This window comes from Ictalurus punctatus, chromosome 2, assembly GCF_001660625.3.
Source record: "Ictalurus punctatus breed USDA103 chromosome 2, Coco_2.0, whole genome shotgun sequence".
Taxonomy (NCBI): domain Eukaryota; kingdom Metazoa; phylum Chordata; class Actinopteri; order Siluriformes; family Ictaluridae; genus Ictalurus; species Ictalurus punctatus.
The window spans coordinates 12,694,973-12,720,694 of record NC_030417.2 but is presented as its reverse complement, the minus strand read 5'-3'; the positions used below and the strand labels follow the sequence as shown (position 1 = coordinate 12,720,694).

The 25,722-nt window shown below is 40.0% G+C and overlaps 2 protein-coding genes across 4 annotated transcripts; one reads left to right on the top strand and one right to left on the bottom strand.

Annotated features, from left to right (window-relative positions):
* Positions 1 to 442: 442 nt before the first annotated feature.
* Positions 443 to 8,642, top strand: clpp (caseinolytic mitochondrial matrix peptidase proteolytic subunit). The gene is made up of 7 exons (XM_017457174.3): positions 443 to 595; positions 831 to 932; positions 5,141 to 5,212; positions 5,321 to 5,417; positions 6,666 to 6,853; positions 6,938 to 7,043; positions 8,154 to 8,642. Exons 1-7 carry the CDS (start codon positions 470 to 472, stop codon positions 8,378 to 8,380), a joined length of 918 nt encoding a protein of 305 aa, XP_017312663.2. The 5' UTR covers positions 443 to 469; the 3' UTR covers positions 8,381 to 8,642.
* On the bottom strand, positions 8,633 to 18,242 carry aldh3b1 (aldehyde dehydrogenase 3 family, member B1). 3 transcript variants are annotated; one of them, XM_017457143.3, is made up of 11 exons: positions 17,966 to 18,242; positions 15,147 to 15,198; positions 14,872 to 15,044; positions 14,678 to 14,788; positions 14,327 to 14,447; positions 13,008 to 13,093; positions 12,665 to 12,746; positions 12,138 to 12,530; positions 11,678 to 11,844; positions 9,527 to 9,626; positions 8,633 to 9,188 (listed from the first exon to the last, which is right to left on the bottom strand). In XM_017457143.3, the coding sequence occupies exons 3-11, from the start codon at positions 15,031 to 15,033 to the stop codon at positions 8,989 to 8,991; spliced, it is 1,422 nt and encodes a 473-aa protein (XP_017312632.1). In that variant the 5' UTR covers positions 15,034 to 15,044; positions 15,147 to 15,198; positions 17,966 to 18,242; the 3' UTR covers positions 8,633 to 8,988. The 3 variants fall into 3 exon arrangements, with proteins under 3 accessions (XP_017312632.1, XP_017312622.1, XP_017312651.1); XM_017457133.3 differs by lacking the exon at positions 15,147 to 15,198 and having other exon boundaries at positions 17,966 to 18,241; XM_017457162.2 differs by lacking the exons at positions 15,147 to 15,198; positions 17,966 to 18,242 and adding an exon at positions 16,513 to 16,531.
* Positions 18,243 to 25,722: the final 7,480 nt, after the last annotated feature.

Sequence of the window (25,722 nt, the reverse complement as noted above, 5' to 3'; positions counted from 1 at the left end):
TGTGTATATATATATATATATATATATATATATATATATATATATATATATATATATATATATATATATATACATGTATATATATTAAACCAAACATTTATAAGGTTATACATTGAGAGTAATTTTTGCCATTTTCAACTATTTTTTTGTGCGCCACAGACATAAGAATTATAATTTATCACAAAATTGACAGTAGAGGATTCTTGCGTATAGTTTTGAGTTTATGTATAAATAATAAATCAATTAACAACGTACTGAGTCCGAGAATTTGTGTTTTAATACAGAAAATGAAAACACTGAAAGTGTTTGAGGACACGGTGTCACGTGGTGCTGCACTGCCTCCACTGTTTGACGCTAGCGTTGCACCACGTGGACTCGTTCATTTCTTAGAACGTGCACAGGCGACGCAGGATACGCGCGGCGGCCATCTCGCGTACGCGTATACGTACGCGTAGTTAAACTAGCATTAATGCCATCTAGCGCTCAAGATTTTAACTTTGCATCGTCACGTGCCAGGTCAAAAGAATTACATCCGGGGCAGGTGGTTGGGTCAAACGGACAGGTTTTGCACTTTATAAACATCATGTTATTACGAGTAAGTATAAACGTATTATGAATATCTAAGTTTGTACGAATACATAATCGCTTACGTGTTTGTGTTGTCGTGTAGCAGCAACGCTATAACGCGATACGCGTTTTAACGACCGACTGAACAGTAGTTAGAAGTCATTAGAGCTGCAACTCGAAACATTTATACAGGCGTTATTATTATTATTATTATTATTATTATTATTAAAACTGTGACCCTGAAATTTCCCTGTGTTTTTCAGAGGGTGTTACACTGTAGTGTATCTGCACTGAAGAGCACGCGGTCATTTCATCTCAGCTCGCAGTGGAGAAATCCTCTCATTCCCATCGTTGTGGAACAGACCGTAAGTCTATTTCAGTCCATTCACACTGAATTGACTGCTTCAGTGTCTTAAAAGTTTGATTTGTACAGCGGTTTATTATCGACACAAAGCAGCTTTACAGAATGTAAATGTAGATCCCAAATGAACCACTCAGGGGCCACGGTGCCAAGGAAAAACTCCCCGAGAAGACGTGAGGAAGACAACCTTGACAGGAAGTCATCCTCTTCCAGGTACCCGGACGTGTGTTGAGATGATGCTCAGGGTCTTAGTAATTACAGCAGCAGTTTTTTAGGTACACGTCTGCAGTATTCTGGTAGGATTATAAACAGGAGTGAGGGGTGAGAGGAGCCACAGCAGTAGAAGTGTCGGGATCTAGCACTGGCATCACGTCAGGAATGAGAACTTTTCCCCCACAAGTCAGGTCATTCTTCATGTGAAAAAATAAGTACACCCCATGGAAATTGTTGGCTTTTTTGTTGTTGACATATTTGGACAAGCAAACATTTGCTCATCTTTGAAACAGTGCCTCAGTGATTAACAAAACCACAAGGAAATTTAGCTTTTTGAATCATTTATTCAACAGAAATATCAATAGATGCGATATTCTTCAGTGGAAAAAGTACACCCTTGGCCTCAGAAGCTTGTATTGCTCCCTTTAGAAAAAATAATTTCTTGTAGGTGTTTTGCATTATTGTCCACCAGGCTTGCTGGGATTTTTGACCACTCTTCCATGCAATATTCTTTCAGTTGCAAGATGTTTGAGGGTTTTCTTGCATGTACTTCCCATTTCAAATCCCCCCACAACATTTCAATGTGATTCAAATCCCGGCTTTGACTAGGCCATTGCATAACCCTCCATTTCTTTTTGAGCCACTCCTTGGTGGATTTGCTAGTGTGCTTACGATCATTATCCTGTTGAAAAGGTTCCAATTTTTGGACAGATAGTCTCACATTATCTTCAAGCACTCTTTGATTTGATGCAGAATTCATAGTTGAATCAATGAATGCAAGCTGTTCAGTCCCTGAGGCAGCAAAGCAACCCCAAACCATAACATTTCCACCACTGTGCTTCACAGTTGGTATTAGGGCTGCAACTGACGATTATTTTCATAATCGATTAGTTGACTGATTATTTTTTCGATTAATTGGACGGGGGCAAACTTCCAGTACCATTTTTTTATTTATTTAAAATAAATAGTGTTACAAATATAAACGTAAGACTAAAACTTTACACAACTGTTTGTCCAATTATATAAGACAGTAAAGAACCCAATACACGCACACACCAGAATATATATTAATAATTTAGGACAATTTATACACACACACACACACACACACACACACACACATATATATATATATATATATATATATATATATATATATATATATATATATATATGCATTACTTTTTATGGATGCACAAAAAGCACAGAATTCTACAGTCCTAGGAATCCCTGGTTGATTGGTAGAACCTGTCATTCCCCAGGGATTGGTACAAATACCAGGTTCAATTACATTTTATTGTTGGTGTGACATATAATTTGATTCTCTGAATTATCTTTTGTTTATTTTATCAATTAATGCGACACTTGAACTTGTCTACCACTCATAGGTTTTTGCAAATTATCATTTCATTTGTAATTTGTGAATGCACACGAATAACCAAACTGATAAATTTTAAAACATCTCATTTGAATATATTTTGATACATGTAACAAAAAATATCCAATATTATTTAAAAACTTTCCTACGGACCCCCTGCAATTACACCACTGACCACTAGGGGTCGGCGGAAACACTGCACTAGACGGTAGAGTGCACAGTGTATAGGACGTCATTTGGGACACAACTTTATTATTTACTCTCCGGATCATGTTTTCGGAACAGAAGTAACTATTGAGTAAATGCAGACCAACTAATCGATAACAACATTCATTGACAACGATTTTCATAAACGATTATTATCGATTAGTTGTTGCAGCTCTAGTTGGTATGAGGTGCTTCTCCTAAAAAGCTCTTTGGTCAGTGCCAAACATGTCTGCTGTTACTGTGGCCAAACAACTCTATCTTTGATTCATCTGTCCAGAGCACATTATTCCAAAAGGCCTGATCTTTGCCTATATGCTCATTGGCAAACTGTTGTCTTGCAAAGGCCTATTCCTGGCACGCCTCCCATGCAGGTCAAATTTGTGCAATGCACTTTGACACAAACAGTTGCAAGACTTACTAGCAGGTCCTGTGATTAAATTTGGTGGTTTTTGGAGAATTCTTTTTGCACCAGACAGTCTGCTCTCGGGCTGAATTTGCTGGGACAGTCAGTCCTGGACTAAGTGGAGTCATTTGAAATCTACGTCACTTGTAGATGATTTTCCTTACAGTGGAATTATGTATTTTGAGATCTTTTTAAATCCCTTGCCAGACTCATAGGCATCCACAGACTTTTTTTCTGAAGGCCTTACAGAACTCTTTAGATCTTGGCATGATGACACCACACACCTCAATAACAAAGGGAACACCAGACATTAGATATGAGAGGGGTATAAAAAAGGCCGGTTCCACCTGCACTCCCTACGCAGGTTCTAATCACTGACACCCGATCTTCAACACCTGATTTTAATTTTGTGGTGTGATAAATTTGAAGGTGGGATAAATGTGGGGTGTACTTATTTTTTCCATGTGACTGATCTGGGTTTTTTTTTTTTGTTGGGTTAATTTAAATTGTGAAAATTACTACAAAATGTCAGTTTTATGTGCCATTTAATAGTGTATCACCTTTATAAATAGGCACAGTTTCAAAGAGGTTCAAATGCTTGCTTGTCCAAATATGTCAAAAAAGCCAACAACAACTTCAATACTTATTTTTACACGACATAGAACATAGCACATTTTGTATCAGATCACCCAATTTGTAGGTGAGCAGAAATATTGGAACATGTGACTGACAGGTGTTTCTTGTTACCCAGCTGTGTCCTGTTAAATTGATTGTTTAAACAGTAAATAGCTCTGAACGTCTACTCTTGGGTTTAGCCAACATGAAGATCAGAGCGTTGTCTATGGGAGAAAAGCAAGCCATTTTGAAGCTGAAAAAAGAGGGAAAATCTATCAGAGACATTGCAAAAAATTGGGTGTAGCCAATACAACAATTTGGAATGTCCTGAAAAAGAAAAGATAGCAAGACAGTAATCCAAAGCACACTGCCAACACAACAAAGGACTTTATCAGGGAGAAAAAGTGGAAGGTTTTAGACTGGCCAAATCAATCACCAGACCTTAACCCAGTTCAGTGGCATTTCACCTCCTGAAGAAGAGACTGAATGGGAAACCCTCCCTGAAACAAACAACAACTGATTAGAGACTGTGGTAAAAGCCTGGAGAAGCATCACAAAAGAAGAAACCAACAATTTGGTGGTGTCAGTGAGTCACAGGATTGATACCGTTACTGTAAACAAGGGATATGCAACCAAATATTAAGTGGTGTTATATTGTTATGTTGTTATAAATATTAAATACAAAATGTTTTATGTTTAACACATCTAGATGTAAATACGAGGAAATAAAAGCTGAAATCCTAAACACTCATGTCATATCTTTCTTTTGATCTCAAGCCCAAATGTTTTTGGTGTATAGCACAAACAGATCAATTGGCCTCGATGTTCCAATAGTTTTGGAGGGGACTGTATTCATGCTGAAATATTTGTGATGTTCTGATTTGTTGGTGGGTGCTGTATGTTTTGTTATTACTGTGAGAAGTTGGTCCTCGTGTGCTGCGCTAATGTCGAGATTTCACTTTTAGCTCCTAAAAACAAAAGAGTGCACTTCTTTTCTCACTCGCTGTTTTCCAGCGACGTCGACTCGGCTAGTTAGATGACAAGTGCAATGGTGTTGGCGGTATTAGCATGAAAGGTGAAGCTTTGGAACTGTTTGAGCAGAGTTTACAGATGAGGAGGTGATCCACGTGGACAGATTAAGAGATTAAAGCACCGCTGCATCACTCTCATTAGACATTTAGAGATGTAGTGAGGGATAATGCTGCATTCAGCTACAGGATGTAACTCGTAATTCCCAACCTCCATCAAGGAAAAAACAAAGAAAACACCCCTCAACTCTGGGGAAACCCGGGATGGCCTGCTCAACTCACTGAGTTCTGCCGTATATACAAGTATTTGCTTTAGATCAGTCAGATTTCTTTTAGATCAAGCATCAACTCTTTCCTTCATTTCTCAGGGCCGAGGGGAACGTGCATACGATATCTACTCGCGCCTTTTGAGGGAGAGAATCATCTGTGTAATGGGTTCAGTAAGTATCTCCAAACATTACATGAGTCTAAGGAAGATTCTCATTTAAAAAAAAAAAAAAACTCTCCTGATCCCATTTGTCCACTCTCTTCTCTGTCCCCGCTTTTAGATCGATGACTCGGTGGCAAGTCTGGTGATCGCACAGCTGCTTTTCCTTCAGTCAGAGAGCAACAACAAGCCTATTCACATGTACATCAACAGTCCTGGTAAGACACTTTGGTCATCAGTATATGTACAATCGAGTGCAAAAGTTTGCGTACCCGAATGATAAAACCAAGATAGTTCCCTGTTCTTCACATTGTGAAATTTGGACATTTCCTACTATATCAAATTTTGAAAATGGTGTGATTTCCTGAACTGAAATACAGTTCTCTTTTGCACATCAAGTTCAAGCATTATTCAGTCTGGTTTAGCTCCAGAATTGGAAGAAGAAAAACAAATTAAGACACCAACACACTTCTTTTCTAAAGGCTCTAACTGCTCTATATTGATTTAATTAGCATTTCATTTGACATTTAACGTTACCCCTGTAATACAGAATATATATGTAATGTATATGACCCACTCACTTAAGCAAAGAGTATAAGCTTGTGATGGAAAGCAATCGCTCTGTTCAGCATCATCATCCATCAGTCTCTCTAGTCTCTTCTCGTGAGGTAAAAGTCAGTCACAGTATTTGACAAACAGGAGCCTCAGCTTTGCTCTTCATTTGTCTGATCACTAATCACTGTTATATTAAATAAACACAGATTAATTTAGCAGATTTTGTTCCGTTAGCTAAATTTGTCCGCTTCCATCTCTACAGTGTAAATAATGTTGCGTGTGTGTCGTAGATCATTTCACAGCTAGTATTTAGACCATTTAGGAACTCATTTCGCTATGGTACATGACCAACAACTTGATCAAAGCGTTCATGAAGAAAATACACTTAGCTAGCAAGCTAATAAATAAAACAGCTTTAAGTAGACACTTATTTAAACTCCAAAATTAGAAGTATATTTACTGTTCCTCCACCATTCATAAACCATGGGGATGCAACCTTTTGCTCTCAGCTGCTGAGTAAGTCATTTGGATGGATGGACCATTTCATCAAAGAAAACCAAAAAAGGGGACCTGGATTTGAATATTTAATTCTGCTCAAATTCTGGTTTTCCAGGAACACATCAGTAATTCTTGCATCCTTTTATGTTCTGTAAGCGTCCTTGCGTGCGTCAGAGATTCTCGTTAGTGCAGTTATCTCAAGAACGATTGAGATGAACTGATTACATTTTGGAATTGAGCCAAACAGTGCTGAGGTCACAGCAAGGTCAAATATCTGTAATAGTTTGGGTTTTTTTTTTCAATATCTTCCTTCCTGTTTGAAATGTATGTTAAGGCAAATTAGAAACAAGAAGAACTAGACCTGTTTGCTTTGTGTACTACTTGTTTATTTAATTTCTCTCATTTACATGTAGGTGGTGTGGTTACAGCAGGGCTGGCAATCTATGACACTATGCAGTACATCCTCAACCCGATCTCTACATGGTGTGTAGGCCAGGCTGCTAGCATGGGCAGCTTACTGCTGGCTGCAGGCACTGCGGGTATGAGGCACTCGCTGCCCAACGCGCGCATAATGATGCACCAGCCTTCTGGAGGGGCCAGGGTATGAAAAACAATGGGATTCGTACAGTGTTTTAATTGTTTGTTTTTGGGAGCATCTTAAAACTTTCTGATTGATTGATTTCAGGGTCAAGCAACAGACATCGCCATCCAGGCCGAGGAGATTCTCAAGCTTAAGAGACAGATTAACAACATCTACAGTAAACATACAGGGCAACCTCTGGAAACTATAGGTACTGTTTTTGTGAAGAAGGCTTATAGCATATCACACTGTATATTGAAAAGAAAAATATATATCCCGATGCCTATGAAGTGTACAGAGAAAGTTACTGCTTAGGACAGTATTTACAGTGCTTTGCACTTTTTCCCCCCACTTTTCCATGTTTGTTTGTTTTTAATTGTGAAACAAAGGTTAATTAACCAAAAAGAAGATACTTGTTGGTTGCACAGGTATTTATCCCCCTGATACAACCACTTTGGCTACAATTACAAGTCTTCTGGAGTATGCCTCAATTAGCTTTGCACATCTGGATCCTGATATTTTTTGCCCATTTTGACAAAATTGCTCAGCCTCTGTCAGATTAGATGGAGACTGTTGGTGAACAGCAATTTTCAAGTCTTTCCACTGATTTTTAACCGTATCGAGGTCTGGGTTTTTACCGGGCCACTCGATCATCCAGTGTAGCTTTGGCAGTATGTGCCATTGTTCTGTTATGTCACGAGTTATGCCACAGTCTCAACTCTCTTGCAAACGGGAACAGGTTTTCTTTTAGGATTCCCCTGTATATGACTCAATCCAACTTCCCTCTCAACCCTGACAAGTTTTCCAGTGCCTGATGAGAAGCATGACCACAACATTATGCTACCACCTCGTGCTTCACTGTGGGGATGCTGGGTTGAGCATTCCAGCAAACGTAGCCCTTTGTGCCAAGGCCAAAAAATTTAAAGGGTTGCTGGGTCTCCAACAGGGGAGTTTTTTTGTTTGTTTGTTTTGTTTTTCCTTTTCAGTAATGGCTTTCTTCTCTCCAGTCTTCCATAGTTTACATATAATCCCAATGAGGAACATTTTCAGTTCCAGGTTTTTACACTACAAAAGTGGAAAAGTTCAAGGGGGTGAATACTTATCCAAAGCACTGTGTTGATCTTTTATTCATTAATAAGTTGAGACATGTGAGTAGACCTATGTTCTAGTGAGAGGCCAGATTCAAGCTGCACTGTGCTTCGTGAGTCTTGATGTCATGACTTACTCTTACTAGTCATTCACTAATGTTCCTGAATGATTAAGCACTGTCAGACACATTTACCTGATAGCTTTGCCTTGGTCATTTGTTCTTCCTCCACAGAGAGTGTGATGGAGAGAGACCGATACATGAGTCCTATGGAGGCACAAGACTTTGGGATCATTGACAGGGTCCTGGTCCACCCTCCCCAGGCTGGGAAAGATGAGCCAGAGCTGGTCCAGAAGCAACCAACCACCTCACCCAGCCCCTCTATCCCCTCCGAACCCTCAGTCTCAGAATTGGCCCAGTCTGGGGCCAGTCCACCTTCTTCTTACAAACCTGAACCGTGACGTGGCGTACCGGTCAGTGATCGGGCTCAGCCACTGGTACTGTCTGTCTGATATCCAAATGTGAGCCTGGGTTGTGTGTATCACACTGTACTGATCAAGCCTCAGCCTGGGACAGTAAATACTGACAACATGAAGTCAAACCATTATGGACAAGTACAAGTCCCAATAACACTATGGGACTTCATCTTACTCATATGTGATGTACAAAAAGCCTTGTGATTTTTACTAATCAGGATCACCAATAAAAACAACTTGACGTGTATAGGGTTTTATTTTGAAAGATAGTTGAAAAGTATAAACACACAAATGCAAATTCATGTACTTTTGACTGATTATTTACATGATGCTATATGTAACATTAGTTTGAATACATGTAACATTTACTTTTAATTGGGACACAGTAATGCAGGGTGTGTCACCCTTGAAAGACTGTTATCTAATAGAAAGTAATTAAGGGAAGAAAGAAGAAAAGTGTCGTTTGAATTCCACAGAGTGCAGCACACAATGAGTGCATAGCTTTTATTTCTTGAATGCTTTTTGTTTGCTTGGTTTCCTTCCATTGACCAAGCAAGAAAGTAAGTTACGGTTAAAAGCAAACAGGACCAGAGTCACATGACACTGCACCCTCCCCAGCCTTTCTTTTTGAGTTGCGTGGCCCAGCGCAGCCAACCCAGGTTCGACTCTTGGTATGGGGGATAACGTAACGCGCCGATGCGCTCGAGCCCCCAGCCTCGCAGCATACACGCACGTCTGTGGCTGAACGTCTCAAAACCCCAGCGGCCGTGATAGCTGCCCATCCCACTTGCACCTGAACATGCCAGTTGGGATTAAGGTTAACAAAAGATCTTTAGTATGCCTTGCATACATAAGTCATATCCTATCTGAGTCATTACCTATTCATTACCTTTTATATGTTTGTTTTTTTTTTAAAGTAGAAGAGATTATTCAGCAAACGGGAAGAAAATTTTTACGTGGTTAAATTTATATAGCTAATAATTTTGATACATATACTGAATATTTTAATTCACATTTACAATTGTATCACCATAAAACTCTAAAAGAGATGACCTGTTTCTATGGGAATCCAAAACATATGGATAAATACAGCACAATTGATACACTGGTCTATGACAGTTGCACACTTACCAACTCCTCCAAAAGGCAAACCAGGAAGTGTCATGTGAACTATTCCGTCATTTGAACAAAACCCTCCGCTGGTGGTTTGCTCCAATACTGTATTCACCACCTGGGAACAAATTGTTGATTATGTTGAAGGTGATTATTTTCCAGTAACATCATGCCCAAATTGTTTTATTCCTCTTACACCACAACAATTTGCCACGCAAAATTCTTTCTTTCTTTTAAATCAATTTATAGTTACATTTTAGATAGTGGAACTTCCTCGAAGCAACTTGGTTCCTATTAACACATTATAGCAGTTATAATAAGTCGTTCCTTCACCTCCTCTCCACTCATTACTGAGAAACAGCAAACACTGAAAAAGTGCTGACACTGGAGACTCCTTCCATAAATGTTAAATGTCTCTGAGAAAATTTCGCAATATCAACGATTATACATTTTTCCTTGTTAAATAACATTTCACAATTACACTTTGTGGAGGGTACACCTGTAATTCCCTGTGTAAGTTACTCTAGAAAAAAATAACGTATATGATGACGCATTAGATCGAGCGTATTAATATGAACTCGTGATTTGGTGTGCAGCTGGAATTACTGTTATAGAAAAATGATCGTCCTCTGACCAATCAGATTTGAGAATTCAGTAATGCCATGGTATAAATACACATACTGTACACATACAGTTCAGGCCAGAAGTTCACATACACCGAGGGTAAAGACATTCGAATTCAACGTTTCACAACTCAGTCAACCTTATTTCAATAAGAAATCATGTCAAAATAATCTCTAAAAGAGAGATTCGTTTCAGCTTTTATTTACAAGATCAGATTTTGAGTGGGTCACTCATTTGGTGGCATTGCCAAGCTTCCTCAATCATACTTTTTAAGTCCAGTGCCCAAAATGTTTTATGTTATTCAGGTCAGGGCTTTGTGATGGCCAAAATGTTCACTTTGTTGTCTTTAAATCATTTTGTTACAACTTTGGAGGTATGTCAATGATCATTGTCCTGCTGGAAGTCTCAGTTGCGACCAGGTTTGAGACTTTCTAGCTTGATGTCTTGACGTTTTGCGTCACTATTTCTAGATGATCCTCCTTCCTCGTGATACCTTTTGTTTGGGAAGTGCACCAGTCTCTGTTCCAATAAAACACCCCAGAACTTGATGCTGCCACCCCCATGCTTCATCATTGAGATGTTGTTCTTTTGGAATAAAAGCTACCCTTTTTATGCCGTACAAAGTGCTGATGATTATGTTCCATTTTGTTTCATGTGACCAGAGAGTACTCCTCCAAAAGGATGCTGATCACCTGCAAATTTTCAGTCTGGCTTTAGAGTGAGGGATTCTTCCTTGCACAACAGCCTTTCAAGGCATGACGATGTAGTACTCTTTTAATGGTGGATGTACATACTTTGGCACCTGATGCCTCCAAACTCCTTTCACCAGTTTCTTTGTTGTCGTCTTTGGGTTCAGTTCAACCTTTTGGACCAAAATATGTGGCTCTTTCCTGAACGATGCAGTGTCAGTGTGGTCCCAAAGTTTGTATATTTCGTTTGTACAGATGCATGGAAACCTTTGAGCCATTGGAATTTTGATGTAGTGAATCGAGTGTTTTTAAACGACCTCTGATGTGAACAAAGTAGATGCCCCCATTTGCTTTGCCAAAAGAAATCTATCATAACATGTTCGGAGTTGTGAAAAAATGAGATTGAATATTTTTAGCCCAGGTGTATGTAAACATTTGGCTTCGATTGTACACAGTTTCCAGTTTATACATGTGGCTTATATCTACATTCACTGGCTATTTTATCAGGTACTCTTTCCATATAGGTACAATATGCACAATTTATCAGCAGATATTATTTAGGTTGTGGATCATTCTTTCCATGGCAGGGGCACTAACATGGTGTGTGCATGATCATGCACAGCTAAGATTTTCATCTCAGCGCCACTGCTGGTTTAAGCAATAAATGGGCAGTTATGCATCTGTATCTATTGTATACCTACAAAAGTGCACATGTATGATATCTAATAATGGTAGGTATAAGATACCTTTCTCTAATAATCTGCCAACTGGGTGTATATCTGTGTAATAAGGTGAATTTCCCTTCTTTTTCAGCTCATATTCAGTCAAAAGGTCTGGAAGTGTCCTGGCTTCCTACCTGAGACTGATCAGAAAAAACATAGAGTGCCAGTGGCTTCTCTCTCTCGTTGATGAAACGGATGCCTTGCTCTAGAGACTCCACAGTGATGATGGGAAGAATGGGGCCAAAAATTTCCTCTTGCATTAGAGCGTCTGATTCTGGCAAGTCCACAGTCACTGTTGGAGCTGGAGACAGGAAGAGAGGAGGATGAGTAGGACAGATCAGCAATAAAATTGCAGTACAAATCTAGCCGGGCTTTTTTTTTTTTTTTTCTATTTCACTTTCCTATTATTAGCTTTTAGGTTTCCATTGCTACCGTCTACTTTTTAAAGTACCTCACATCCTTTGCAAATAAGGGTCTGTCTCAATCAGTTTTCTGAGATTCATACAAATAAAATCAATAAACCATGACTGCAAACAAAACGATATAAATTAGAGAAATGATTATTTCCACACTCCCCAGCTCATATTTTCTCACCGATGTATTTGTCCTCCTTCACACCTTCTCCTCCTATAACCACCTTTCCTTGAGACTTTTCCAGGAGCTTCATGAGTCTGTTCCAGTGTCTATCAGTGACAATTCGGCCATAGTCTGGGCTCTCCTGAATCTGAGACCCATAGAAGCTCTGCAAGGCTTCTATAATCATGGGAATTAGTGCATCTCGCATCTCTGCTGTGCACAGGACATAATCTGGTGCCACACAGCTCTGCCCTGCATTGAAAAACTTGGCCCATACAAGCCTCTTTGCGGCAGTCTTGATGTCTACGCGGCCGTAAATGAGGCACGGGCATTTCCCACCCAGCTCCAGAGTGACTGGGGTGAGGTGCACTGCGGCTGCCTGGAGGATCTTTCGTGCCACCGCCTGAGAGCCTGATCGGACGTCAAGGGGATTTAAGGAAAATGAGAAAGGAGTCACAATGTCAATGAATCAGTCTAACCAGTTTTTATAAAAACAAAAACAAACAAACAAAAAAAACATCTGTCTTACAGTGGCTCACACCTACCTGTGTAGAAAATGTGATCAAATCTGTTCTGCAACAATAATTTGGTTTCCTCTGCTCCTCCACAAATAACAGCGAAGCATTCCTGACCGAGCAATTGAAAAAGAGTCGTGGAACAAACAGGAAAGTTGTACAGAGAGCTAAAGCATGTACTAAATGAAATGTTGCTCAAATGTCAGCAGAAGGTTGAGAAAGGCCAGTCTTGAGTTACTGCAATTTTATTCTATAAAATTTTTTTTTTGTCATTCAAAAGCATCCTGGATAAACTAAAGGAAGCGCAGTGACTCATTAGTCATGTTTGGTAGTAAGTTTTAGTGTAAGAAATTCAAAAACAAAATGGCCTTACCTGAGACAGGTACTTAGGTATCAGCTCTGAGAGGAGTTGCTCGGTTGCTTGACTGATTTCTGAGGGCTTCAGAACAGCACAGTTGCCTACGCAATAAAATACAGTTGTGCTCATGAATTTACATACGCCTTGCAGAATCTGCAAAATGTTAATAATTTTAAAAAAGAGGGATCATAAAAATTGCATTGTTTTTTTGTTTAGTCCTGCCCTGAATAAGGTATTTCACATAACAGATGTTTACATATTGTGTCCACAAGACACAATAATAACTGAATTTACACAAATGAACCAGTTCAAAAGTTGACATACACTTGATTATTAATACTGAGTGTCGTTACCTGGATGATCAGTGACTGTGTTTATGTTTTGTGATAGTTTTCATGAGTCCCTCGTTTGTTCTGAGCAGTTAAACTGCCCACTGTTCTTCAGAAAAATCCTCCAGGTCCTGCACATTCTTTACTTTTCCAGCATCTTCTGTATATTTGTCCCCTTTCCATCAGTGACTATATGATGTAGAGATCCATCTTTTCACACTGAGGACAACAGAGGGACTCGTACACGACTATTACAAAAGGTGCAAACATTCACTGATGCTCAAGAAGGTAACATGATTGGGGGGGGATAAACTTTTGAACAGGATGATTGGTGTAAATTGTTATTATTTCGTCTTCTGGGAAACATTTAAACATCTAATGTAGCTTCTGAAGGGTGGTACTAAATGATATATATATATATATATATATATATATATATATATATATATATATATATATATATATATATATATATATATATAAAATATTTAAACAATAATAAAATTACACCGATCATCCTGTTCAGAAGTTTACACCCCCCTGGCTCTTAATATATCATGTCACCTTCTTGAACATCAGTCGTTGATGATCCAAGTAACGACACTCAGTATTAATAATCAAGCGTATGTAAACTTATAAACTGGTTCATTTGTGTAAATTCAGTTATTATTGCATCTTGTGGACTATATGTAAACATCTGTTATGTGAAACAGCTTATTCAGGGCAGAACTAAATAAATAAACAAAATGCAATTTTAATGATCCCTCTTTTTTTTTAATTAACATTTTGCAGATTCTGCAAGGGCTGTGCAAATTTATAAGCACTAGAGGGTTTTAACCCTTAAGTGCTAAGATCAATTTATAGGTCACTTTCTATACAAGCATCTGCTAAATTAATAAATGTAAATGTAATTTTCCCTTAAAGAAAATATTTGAAAAGAGTTTCCCTTTATAATCTATACAACTTCTAGGGGGAAAAAAAAACAAAAAAATACTGTATGTCTACCTGCAGCAATAGCACCAATCAGTGGTGCTAAAATGAGCTGGAGAGGATAGTTCCATGCACCGATGATCAAAACAACGCCTAATGGTTCTCTGCGTACAAAGCAGTCATCTAGTTTTGTTGCCTAATATACAAGCAAAGAAAATGGGAGAGAGAGAGAAACACAGATGTGTCGCTAATGTACTTAATGCTGTGTAACAGCACCTGGAATATATCTAACTTGGTCATGACGGAAGCATTTCACAATTGGTTTGGTTCTGTAGCTTTGGTGTTTGTTTGAACAGGGAAAAAAAAAAAAGACAAAAGCAGAAGCAAAATCCATCACTCAAAAGTTACACCATACACATTACTTACCAGGTTTTTGCCCACATAGCTCGGCTGCAACCAGGCTTCCAAGTTACAGATGGTATAACGAAGCTCGTTGGCCACCAAGTCGATTTCTGACATCACTGCTTCAAACTTGGGCTGCAGAAACATCCGAGATGATTATGGTGGACCTGAGCAGCCATTAGAAAGCGTATGCATGGTGTGTATGCGTGTGCATGTACCTTGGTGAGGTCTTTATGCAACGCCTCCAAGATCTGTGCCTCGTTATCCTCTAGTAAAGACAGCAGAGCCTCCAGCTGAGTGAGTCGGAAATGGAGGGGTACGGTCGTGCCGGACCGGAACGCAGCCCTAAGTCTCTCGATCACCTGCTTCTGACTTTCCATTTCAAGCACACCTTGGAAAGAGAAAACCAGTGGAAGACAAAGTGAGGTTGAACTTCCTAAACAATCTTGTGTTACGGCCAGATCTCAGAAGAGAGCTTCACAAAAGAACTCACTGCTACACCATGACACTTCAGCTTTGATGAGATTGATGTTAGCTTGCACTACCTACAACCAACAACAAAAAGGTTGTTGATACCTGACCATCACACCCATATCTGGTTCTTCTCCAAATCTGTTAGTCAAGTTTGAAGCACACAATTGTATAGGATGTCCTCGTATGCTGTAGCATTACAGTTTCCCTTCACTGGGACTAAGGGGCCCAAACATGTTCCAGTATGACAATACCCCTGTGCACAATGCAAACTCCATGAAAACATGCTTTGTTAAGACTGGAGTGGAAGAACTGTCAAGCTATCAAGTAACATAATTCTTTTTCGAAATGGTCCAGAGCTGTATCGATTCAAGCCAGAATATACAAAGAATTTCAGTGGCTTGCAGAAGAGGAAGAAGAGAGACTGAGCCAGACAGGAAAATGGAAACGGTATCTGGTTAAAGGCATCACTGACAGCAGAGGCCCAAATCAACCCTGAGGTCTTTCAGCTGCATTGACACCGTGAGCCTGACTGTATCCTTGTCTGCCGAGGCCCGAGTCATGGCCTCGTAACCCTTCCATGTTTACAAATAATTTGACCCAGAGGTAGCGTCTATAAAGAAAAAGCAGTGGGCCTAAAACAGAAACTTGAGGAACACCAAACTTTTCTAAGATCTTGGAGATAAAGACTGGAGATGTGATGTTGGCCTATAGCTGGACAATTGATAGGGGTTGAGTTCAGGATTTTTTAATCAGGGGTTTAATAACTGCTAGTTTAAATGACTTTACGTAGCCAGTACTAAGGGAAGAATTGAATATTTTTAGAAGGGGTTTCCCCGTGACCCTGAAGAGGATAAACGGTATAGAAGATGGATGGATGGATGGATGGATAGAAGGGGTTTGATTACTTCTGGAATAATCTGTTTGAAGAAACATGTAGGTAAGGGATCGAGTTTTTCAGAAGACCCCTACTTTGTTGTTACAACAGCCTCCACTCTTCTGGGAAGGCTTTCCACTAGATTTTGGACTGTGGCTGTGGGGATTTGTGCTCGTTCATCCACAAGAGCTTTACTGAAGTTTGGTATTGACATGGGGGCGAGGACGAATGGGGGTGCAGTTGGTGTTCCAGTTCATCCTGAAGGTGTTCAGTGGAGTTGAGGGTCAGAGCTCAGTGCAGGACACTCAGGTTCTTCCTCACCAACTGTGGCAAACTATGCTGGTATGGACCTTGCGTTGTCATGCTGGAACGTGTTTGGGCTAGACTGCTTAGTTCCAGTGGAGAGGAATCTTAAAGCATACAAAAAAATCTGATTTGAGATGTTCATGTTTACGTGTCACAATGTACAACCTGACACAAAACGTATGCTGAATAACCAAGGATCGCTTACGTCCTCTCAGACACACTGCAAAACCTATGGGGATGTTTGGCCACAGAAGCTTCTTCTTCTTCTTCTTCCTATAATTATTATTATTATTATTATTATTATTATTATTATTATTATGAGACTCCAAATACTAAACGCAACTCCTCCTAGAGCTTTCAAGTTACATGCACCAAACTAGCCACTGACCTTCAGCCTGTTCTGAAGTTTCAATCTGGGTTTTTGTTTGTTTGGTTGTTGTTGTTGTTGTTGTTGTTGTTTTTACTCATTGCAAATTCCCAAAAACTCCCATAGACTTACGATGATGGAATGACCAGAGTCTGGTTCAGAATGTTCATGACTGAAACTCCAACTATCAAAACTCTCACACACCTGTGTGCACATAGTCTGAAGCCCCTCCTGTCTCCCTCTCCCTCTGTCAGTGTATCTGTAACAGAGACTCTCACTTCATCCATCTATCTATCTGTCTGTCTGTCTATCTATCTATCTATCTCTCCCTCTGTCAGTGTACCTGTAACAGACTCTCATTTCATCTATCTAACGATCAATGCCACTCTCTCCATCCATCTCTCTATCAATCTACCAGTAGTGCGTTCTCCACACTCTCTCTCTCGCTCCATATTTCTTTATCAATCTACCCTGCATCTATTTCTGTATCACTCTCACTCCTACTAATAACACTCTCTCCATCTATCTACTTGTGTCACTCGCTCACTCCATCTGACGTTCTACTTGTCTCACTCTATTTGTCACCTATCTCTCTACCAGTAACCATTTATCTTTCTCTCCATCAGTCGCCCTTTCTTTCTTTCAACTTCATACCACTGAAGCTTACGAAATAGTTTCAAACTTTCAGACTGTCGGGACAAACTTTACCTACCCCGCTGAAGAAAACACAACAACAACAACAACAGAAATCATTAAGGTCTTTAATGGATACAATTAAGGACCTATAATATGGTGATGGTTTTAATGGTATTTGTAGTAGAAACCATTTGAATTTCTGTCATAGTTTCTATTGTTTGTTTGTTTTTTCAGCAGGGTATGTACTTCCTTTTGTAATAAAAACAAACAAACAAACAAACAACAACAAATGAACTGGTTAAGTATAACCCTGTTAGTGGCTGTAACATGGTGAAATGTCTGACCGGTGGGTCCAAGAAAGCTTTCACAAACACAGTGCTGTGACATTTCCCCTCTTTACAGAAAGCTTATCAAGACTTAAGCACATATCAAGGCTGGCTATCATCACATTCCCGACCAGTAACCGTCCTCATGTGTAACTGTCTCTATAAAACGCTCTTGTCACAGCACCATGATGATGTGAGCTACACTGTAAAGTTAGGCTTCACGCGCACCAGCAGCCGGAAACAGACGCGTTGTTGTCAAACAAGTTCTTTTTTTTTTTTTTTTAATAAACAAAACAAGCTTCATGAGGTGAAAAAGTATTCGTACTTACACTCGTCGTGACGCTTAGTCTAAAACCTTACTAAGTCTAGTTCGTGAAGCCTTCGTGAAATCAGTGCTCTGGAGCTGTGAAACCGCTGGTTTCAGTCTTGAGGTGTTTCCGGGTATCAGTGTGTGAGGAGGAGGAGAAGAAGAAGAAGAGGGAAAAAAAGAGATCAAGTTTGTCAAGTTTGTCACCCGAGCACAGAAGGAAGACACACAAATTCACTTTAAACACGACAAAACATTTCCCCTGTCCCAGAAAAACACACAGAGAACACGGTGCAATCGTAGGTCGTAATTAAACATCATGTAACGTGACCCTGAAAAAAGGTGCAGATTCATTACAGTAAACCGGAAATCTAAATATTTTCTTTTATTTCTTTTTATATTGGAGCTAAATTTTACGTTGAGTCGGAAAACTTTAGAGGCGTTTGAAATGCCTAATAAACACTGTTTCTGGATTTTTGCTGAAAAAAAAACCCCCTTCATGTGATTTGTAATGGTTTTAATGGTTATAATGGGAATTGTATTGGATTTAATGGAAAGTGTAATGTCCCTGTGGTAATTTAATGCCTTCTGGTTGCCTACGTTATTTCTAGTTGATACCATTAAGGACCAATAATGGTAATGGTTTTCAAGGTTATAATGGGAATTGTATTGGTTTTAATGGAAACTGTAATGGCCTCTTTGGGTCTCTACTGGTTTACTGATTTGTCGTCTTCTGTTGGTGGCATGTTATGTCTAGTGGATACCATTAAGGACCAATAATATGGTAATGGTTATAATGGGAATTGTATTGGTTTTAACGGAAACGGTAATCGCCCCTGTGGGTCTCTACTGGTTTACTTATTTGTCGTCTTCTCTTGGTAGCATGTTATGTCTAGTGGATACCATTAAAGAACAATAATGGTAATGGTTTTCTTGGTTATAATGGGGATTGTATTGGTTTTAATGGAAACTGTAATGGCCTCTTTGGGTCTCTACTGGTTTACTGATTTGTCATCTTCTGTTGGTGGCATGTTATTTCTAGGGGATACCATTAAGGACCAATAATATGGTAATGGTTATAATGGGAATTGTATTGGTTTTAACGAAAACTGTATTGGCCCCTGTGGGTCTCTACTGGTTTACTGATTTGTCGTCTTCTGTTGGTGGCACGTTATGTCTAGTGGATACCATTAAGGACCAATAATGGTAATGGTCTTCATGGTTAGCGGATGGTTTGTAATGGTATTTGTAGTGGAAACCATTAGAATTTCTGTAATGGTTTCTATACCCTGTCCAGGGTGTACCCCGATTTGTGCCCGATGCTCACTGAGATAGACTCCAGGTTCCCCGCGACCCTGAAGGATAAATGGTATAGAAGATGGACGGATGGATGGTTTCTATTGGGGTTTTTTTTTCAGCAGGACTGTTTCCACCACAGAGGGGGGGGTAAATAGAAACAGTAATTGTGACTTTATATCTCACAATTTTGAGTTCATGTTCCACAGTTTTGACGTTCTCACAACTACATCAAAAGTTTACATCTCACAATTCTGACTTTTTTTTGCTCGCAACTTAGACATCCACTTGACATTTAATTACAAACAATGCACAGACAAAATCAATCATTCCCTGTAAATAGGCTATATATGCACTACACTCATCACCTAGTCAAGACAAGGAATAGCAGACGCTAGCGCATGCTCAACAATTCTGAAATCTGTTCTCAAATTTACGAGTTCACATCACGCAATTTGGACTTTATTTCTCACAATGACCAGTTTACTCACAATTCTGACTTTACCATGTAGATGTCCACTTAACACAGTACCTGAAATGAACTCGTAATTGTGAGAAAAAACTTCAGAATTGTGAGACGTTAACTCAAAACTGCTAGAAAAAAAGTCAGAATCGTGAGATATAAAGTCACAATTGTGAGAAATAAAGGAAACAGGCTTCCATAGGATTTAGTTGCAGTTTGTATTTCTTTGGTAGCGTTGTAAGATACACACCCCCCCCCCCAACTTCCATGAGAGAGAGCGAGCGAGCTGATTCAGTTGTACCGATGATTTAAATGATATACTTTATTGTACATCCCACATAATTTCACACCTACTTTTGCTTCTTTTATCATGTGCCAGATTTAAACAACACAAAAATGAATAATTTTTTAACAGGAGCCTTAACTAGAGACTGTTTCAACACATTACCCAGAAAATCAACACATTACCCAGCTGCCACATGATTGGATAATTGCTGACAGAGCAGGCATACAGGTGTTCCTAATAAAGTGGTCATATTAGAATAGTGTCAAATTATTTATAAATAAAATAAACATGAGACATTATGGTTGCATGTTCATTCCCATTGTTGTGAAACTGTTACATGATCTCAATATAACTACACCTGTTTGTTACAGAACATATACTATATGGTCAAAATAACATATGTTACATTTCCCATTCCAAATTTAGTCCCTCCTTTGCTGCTATAAAAACACTTCTCTCTTCTGGGAAGGCTTTCCACTAGATTTTGGAGCGTGGCTGTGGGGAATTGTGCTCATTCAGCTACAAGAGCTTTAGTAAAGTCAGGCGCTGATGTGGCGAGGAGGACTGGGGTGCAGTCGGTGTTCCAGTTCATCCTAAAGGTGTTCAGTGGGGTTGAGGTCAGGGACACTCGAGTTCTTCCACACAAACCTTGGCAAACCATGTCTTCCTGGAGCTCACTTTGTGCACAGGGGTATTGTCATGATGGAACAGGTTTGGGCCTCTTAGTTCCAGTGAAAGGAATTCATAATGTTAAAGCATACAAAGACATCCTATACAATTGTGTACTTCCAACTTTGTGGCAACAGTTTGGGGAAGGTCCACATACACAAGCAGTCCTTCACCAAAAGTCAGTAACCAAGAAAGGAGGGGATTAATCAGAGAAGCAACCAAACATGGGGAACTCTGAAGGAGCTGGAGAGACCCACAGCTCAGAGACGAGCAGCTGTTTATACGATAACCATAGCCTGGATACTCCACAATACTGGGTGTTCTGCAAGCCTAGTGAGACATGAAATCCCGTTTGGAGTTTGCCAAAAGAGATGTTGGGGACTTGAGAATACCTGTCCTCGTTTCCCTGGTGAGAATATTTGAAATTTTGGCACAAAGCGCTACACTTGGCACAATCCCAAGACTGCTCATGACCCTGAGATCACCATCTCAGCCGTGAAGCATGGTGGTGGCAGCATGATGTTGCGGGGATGCGTTTCATCAGCAGGGAGTCAAGTCAAGTTGCTTTTATTGTCATTTCAAACATATACAGCTGGTACAGTACACAGTGAAACGAAACAATGTTCCTCCAGGACCCTGCTGCTACAAAAAACAACACACTAACCACATGAGACGTAACTAAATAAGACCTACACATTCTACATAATGTGCATGTGCAAATGTACACAAACACCACAAGACAGTACAGTAGCTACTAAAATAGGACAATGGGCACAGTAAGTGACCGTGTAGCTTCCATAAAAATAACAATCTAATAAAAAACGTCGTGTATATAAACATGACAGTATTCGGTAGGTTAGCTTTAACTACATGTAGACATAGCAGTTATTGCAGTAGCAGCTAGGTAAAGAATATAATGGTGACAAGGAATTAAACATAATATTTTTATAAGTACAGTAACAGAAAAAATACAGGTAGTCAGTAGAGAAATGTGCAAAAATTGCAAGGAGAGTGGGATGGTTCAGTTCAGTATGAGTGAGTGTGCATGTTTGTGCGAGTCCAGTCTCGGAGTATTGAAGAGTCTGGTGGCTTGGGGAAGAAGCTGTTACACAGTCTGGCCCTGAGGACCCGAATGCTTTGGTACCTTTTTCCAGACAGCAGGAGAGTCAACCACAATGCTGGTGGCTTTGTGGATGCAGCGTGTGGTGTAAATGTCTATAATGGAGGGAATAGAGACCCCAGTGATCTTCTCAGCTGTCCTCACTGTCCGCTGCAAGGTCTTGTGATGCGATACGGTGCAATTTCCAAATCAGGCAGTGATGCAGCTGCTCAGGATGCTCTCGATGGTTCCTCTGTAGAATGTAGTGAGGATGAGGGGCTTTTTTCAGCCTTCGCAGAAAGTAGAGACGCTGCTGGGCTTTTGTAGTTAGGGAGCTGGTGTTGAGGGACCAGGTGAGCTTCTCAGTCAGGTGGACACCAAGGAATTTGGTGCTCTTGACGATCTCCACGGAGGAGGTCAGAGGTTCAAGCCCCAGCACAGCCAAGCTACCAATGTTGGGCCCTTGAGGAAGGCCCTTAATCCTCTCTGCTCCAGGGGTGCTGTATCATGGTTGACCCCAACTTCCTAAAACAAGCTGGGATATGTGAAGAAAAGAATTTCACTGTGCTGTAATGTATGTGACAAATAAACTGTTCTTCTTTTGCTTTGTCCACATTGAGAGAAAGGTTGTTGGCTCTGCACCAGTCTGTTAGTTACTGCACCTTCTCTCTGTATGCTGATGCGTCGTTCTTGCCGATGAGACCCACCACGATCATCGGTGAACTTGAGATGATTGGAGCTGTGCGTTGCTGCACAGTAGAGTCAGCACCACCACCATCATCATCCTGATAAAGTCCTTTGTTCAGTTGGCAGCATGTTTTGGATCAGTGTCTGTGAAGGTAGTTGGTTATGTCACTGATTGTTCTTTTTGGGGTTTTTCTTCACAGGGCTCACAATGATTGTCATCAGCTGTTGTTGTATTCATTCTGTCGATTGCTGTTGCTATGCCCAATGCTTGTACAATGTCTCCGATTGATTTTCCTCAGCTTCGAAATGACTTGCTTTTCTCCCATAGACAGCTCTCTGATCTTCATGTTGGTTTATCCTTTTTAACAACACAGTCTTCACAAGTGAAACTGACAGCTAAACCCTAGAGATATTCAGAGCTATTTATTGTTTAAAACACTCCATCTAACAGGACACAGCTGGGTAAACAAGAAACACCCGTCGGTCACACGTTCCATTATTTTTGCTCACCTACAAATTGGGTGGTCGGATACAAAACGTGCGATGTTCCATGTCATTTAACACATCTACATATAAATACCAGGACATAAAAGCTGAAGTTGGACTCTTCTTCTTATATACATCTTTTGATCTCACACCCAAAAGGTCTTCAGTCTACAGCAAAAATAAAAAATGAATTGGCCTTGCCGTTCCAATAGTTTCAGAGGGGACTGTATTGCACCTTCGACATATGATGTGAATCAAATATTAAAACCCCAGTTAAGTCCATTTCAATTGGCGGTTTTATCAGAAAAAGTCAAAGTGGTGTACATTGATAGACAAAAGGGGGCACAGATCAAATCATCTCTAGCTCCGAATAAATCAAACCACGTGAACACGTAACTGATGTTGGCATGTAGTTTATTGACAGGCTGAAAAGGAGTGAGGAAGCAGAGATTATTAAACTGTACATGGAGGGCAGGGTCACCGTTCTGCAGCTTGGAACCTGTTTAGTAAGATTACAGCATCATGAGTCAGGAAATGTAACGTTTAAAACATCTACATACAAAATTACAATAAAAACAAAACAAACAAACAAAAAAAAAGGCACTAAATTAGATTTAGTCTTTTGTGCAGGTTGCATAATTCTACATAATCAACATCCTGGATTTTTTCCGGGAAACATATCTGATTAGTCCTTTCTTTGTCTCTTTTTTTTTTTTTTTTTTTCCCCCTAATAAAACAAAAACCCATTTTGTGGATAACATTTTCACACACTGCAGCACATTTGCATAATAACCGTGGCATTGTCAGTGGAAAAGTTGAACACCTAAACACACACACACACTCTGGCACTCAGGCACAGATATACGAGTGAATTACAGTAGTGCGTCTGTGTGTTGAATACAGCGTTAGCCTCGAGACCCACTGCCTTGACACTCGATACAATATAAACATAGCCACTAGCTAAGGCTTGTGCATGCACAAGAACGCGTTATGATGGGTGCATTATCTGTTCCTAATGAAATTTCACACACTCGCACTTCAGAATTGAGACCATGAAGGCGTTTCACAGATAACGAACACAAAAAACAAACAAACAAAAAAAAAAACAGCAGAGGCGTGTTCAGTTAGCAGCAAACTTACTTTCCGAAACTAATTTAAACCCGAGGCTGTCTTAAGGCATGTGCCCATAATTGTTCGTTTTCAATATTAGTGGCACAAACTTTCGGTTCACGCTGAAGACATAATCTTTTAGGCAAATTTTCTCGAACGCAATCGTGTGACATCATGAAAAGTACAATACTTCCATAAAAAAATTTTTTTTTTTAAAATGTAAAAAGAAAGTTTAATTGGCACATGCTCACTTTTGAGAAGAACAGTGAGGGACGTTTTACACCTTAAACAGCGAGAGGCTTTGTTTCCGTTATTGCTGCGGCGTGGAAGACACATCTGTCGTATACATCTTCATGTCTTACAATACTGTAAAGATGTAAACCATGACAGCAAGTGAGGCAGTTATTGCACTGTTAAAACACTGTGGCACATGTCTGCTCTCGATACTTCGTTCGTCTAATTTATCACGTCCTTCACTGACTGATCTCGTATCGCACTGCTAATGGTGCGTTACGCAGAAGAAAAAAAAAAACAACATTTGCTCAAGCTTGGATGTTGAAAGCGTCTTGATATTTAGGGAGCCGAGATATATATGAAACCCGGAACTTGCGGTAAATGCGAGCATACTGACTATGATCTGGAGCGCTGCCAGCTTGTTGGAAGTTTGTTTCCGAATTAAATTAGAGCGTGATTCTGAAAGGACAGAGACGCTAAAACACTCGTGTTTGGTCCATGGGTGAACCTTAAAGGGTCAAAAAAACAACCCCCCCCCCAAAAAAAAGAACCCCACCTCATACTTGAAACACGTTCTCACTTAACAGTCTTAGCTCGACTTCCAGAGTCAAAAGCACGTGTGAACGATCAGACAAGTTCGGACACTTCAGAAGAAGGCGGCTTTACAAGCCTTTGTGGACTTGCGATAATTAAAAACATCACGCCACGGGACGACCCTGACCTCGGCGAGAAGGTAAAACCGGTCTTTCAGGGTCCTGTGGTGCCGACATCTAGCTTCCACACTCGCACGGACCGGGGAATAGCAGCAACGCTGGAAAAACCAAACGACATCATCAGTCACCACACAAACTGGAGATCAAGCGGATTTACGGAGACCAACCTGAGCCGTGATATGCTCCGAGAATCCGTTATCTGAACTAGTCTAAATATCATCGCTGTTTGTTACGAGGTTGAAGCTTGTTTTTTGGTGCTCAGTTTAAGAGTATTGAACAGCTTCAAGATTTCACTGCTTGGCACCAAACGCTTTGTACAGCACAATTATCCTTTTTATGGGAATGTAATAATGGCACGTGCCTGAGCTGAGATTAGTGCATTTTTTTTTTAACCATGATGCCTGTTTTAGCCATTAAAGTGCACCGACATCACTCAGCCTCGTCTCTCGAGTATTTATCCGCTGTTTGGAGCGTGCATGTGCGTGTGTGTGGAGAGATGAACAAAAGCAGAGAATCAAAGAGATTAACTGCAATACTGAATAACTGAGACCGTAATACAATGCACACCGACCCTTTTCCGGGAGATCTTTCTTCCTGAAGACTTTAGCTCCAACCATAATCGTACCCACGTGACCGTCTAATCGTCGCCTTAAGAAGTTCTTGATCCGCTAAAACACGCGTTTTAGATTCTGGTTGGAGATGAAACAAGCAGGAAGGCAGATCTCAAAGACCAGGG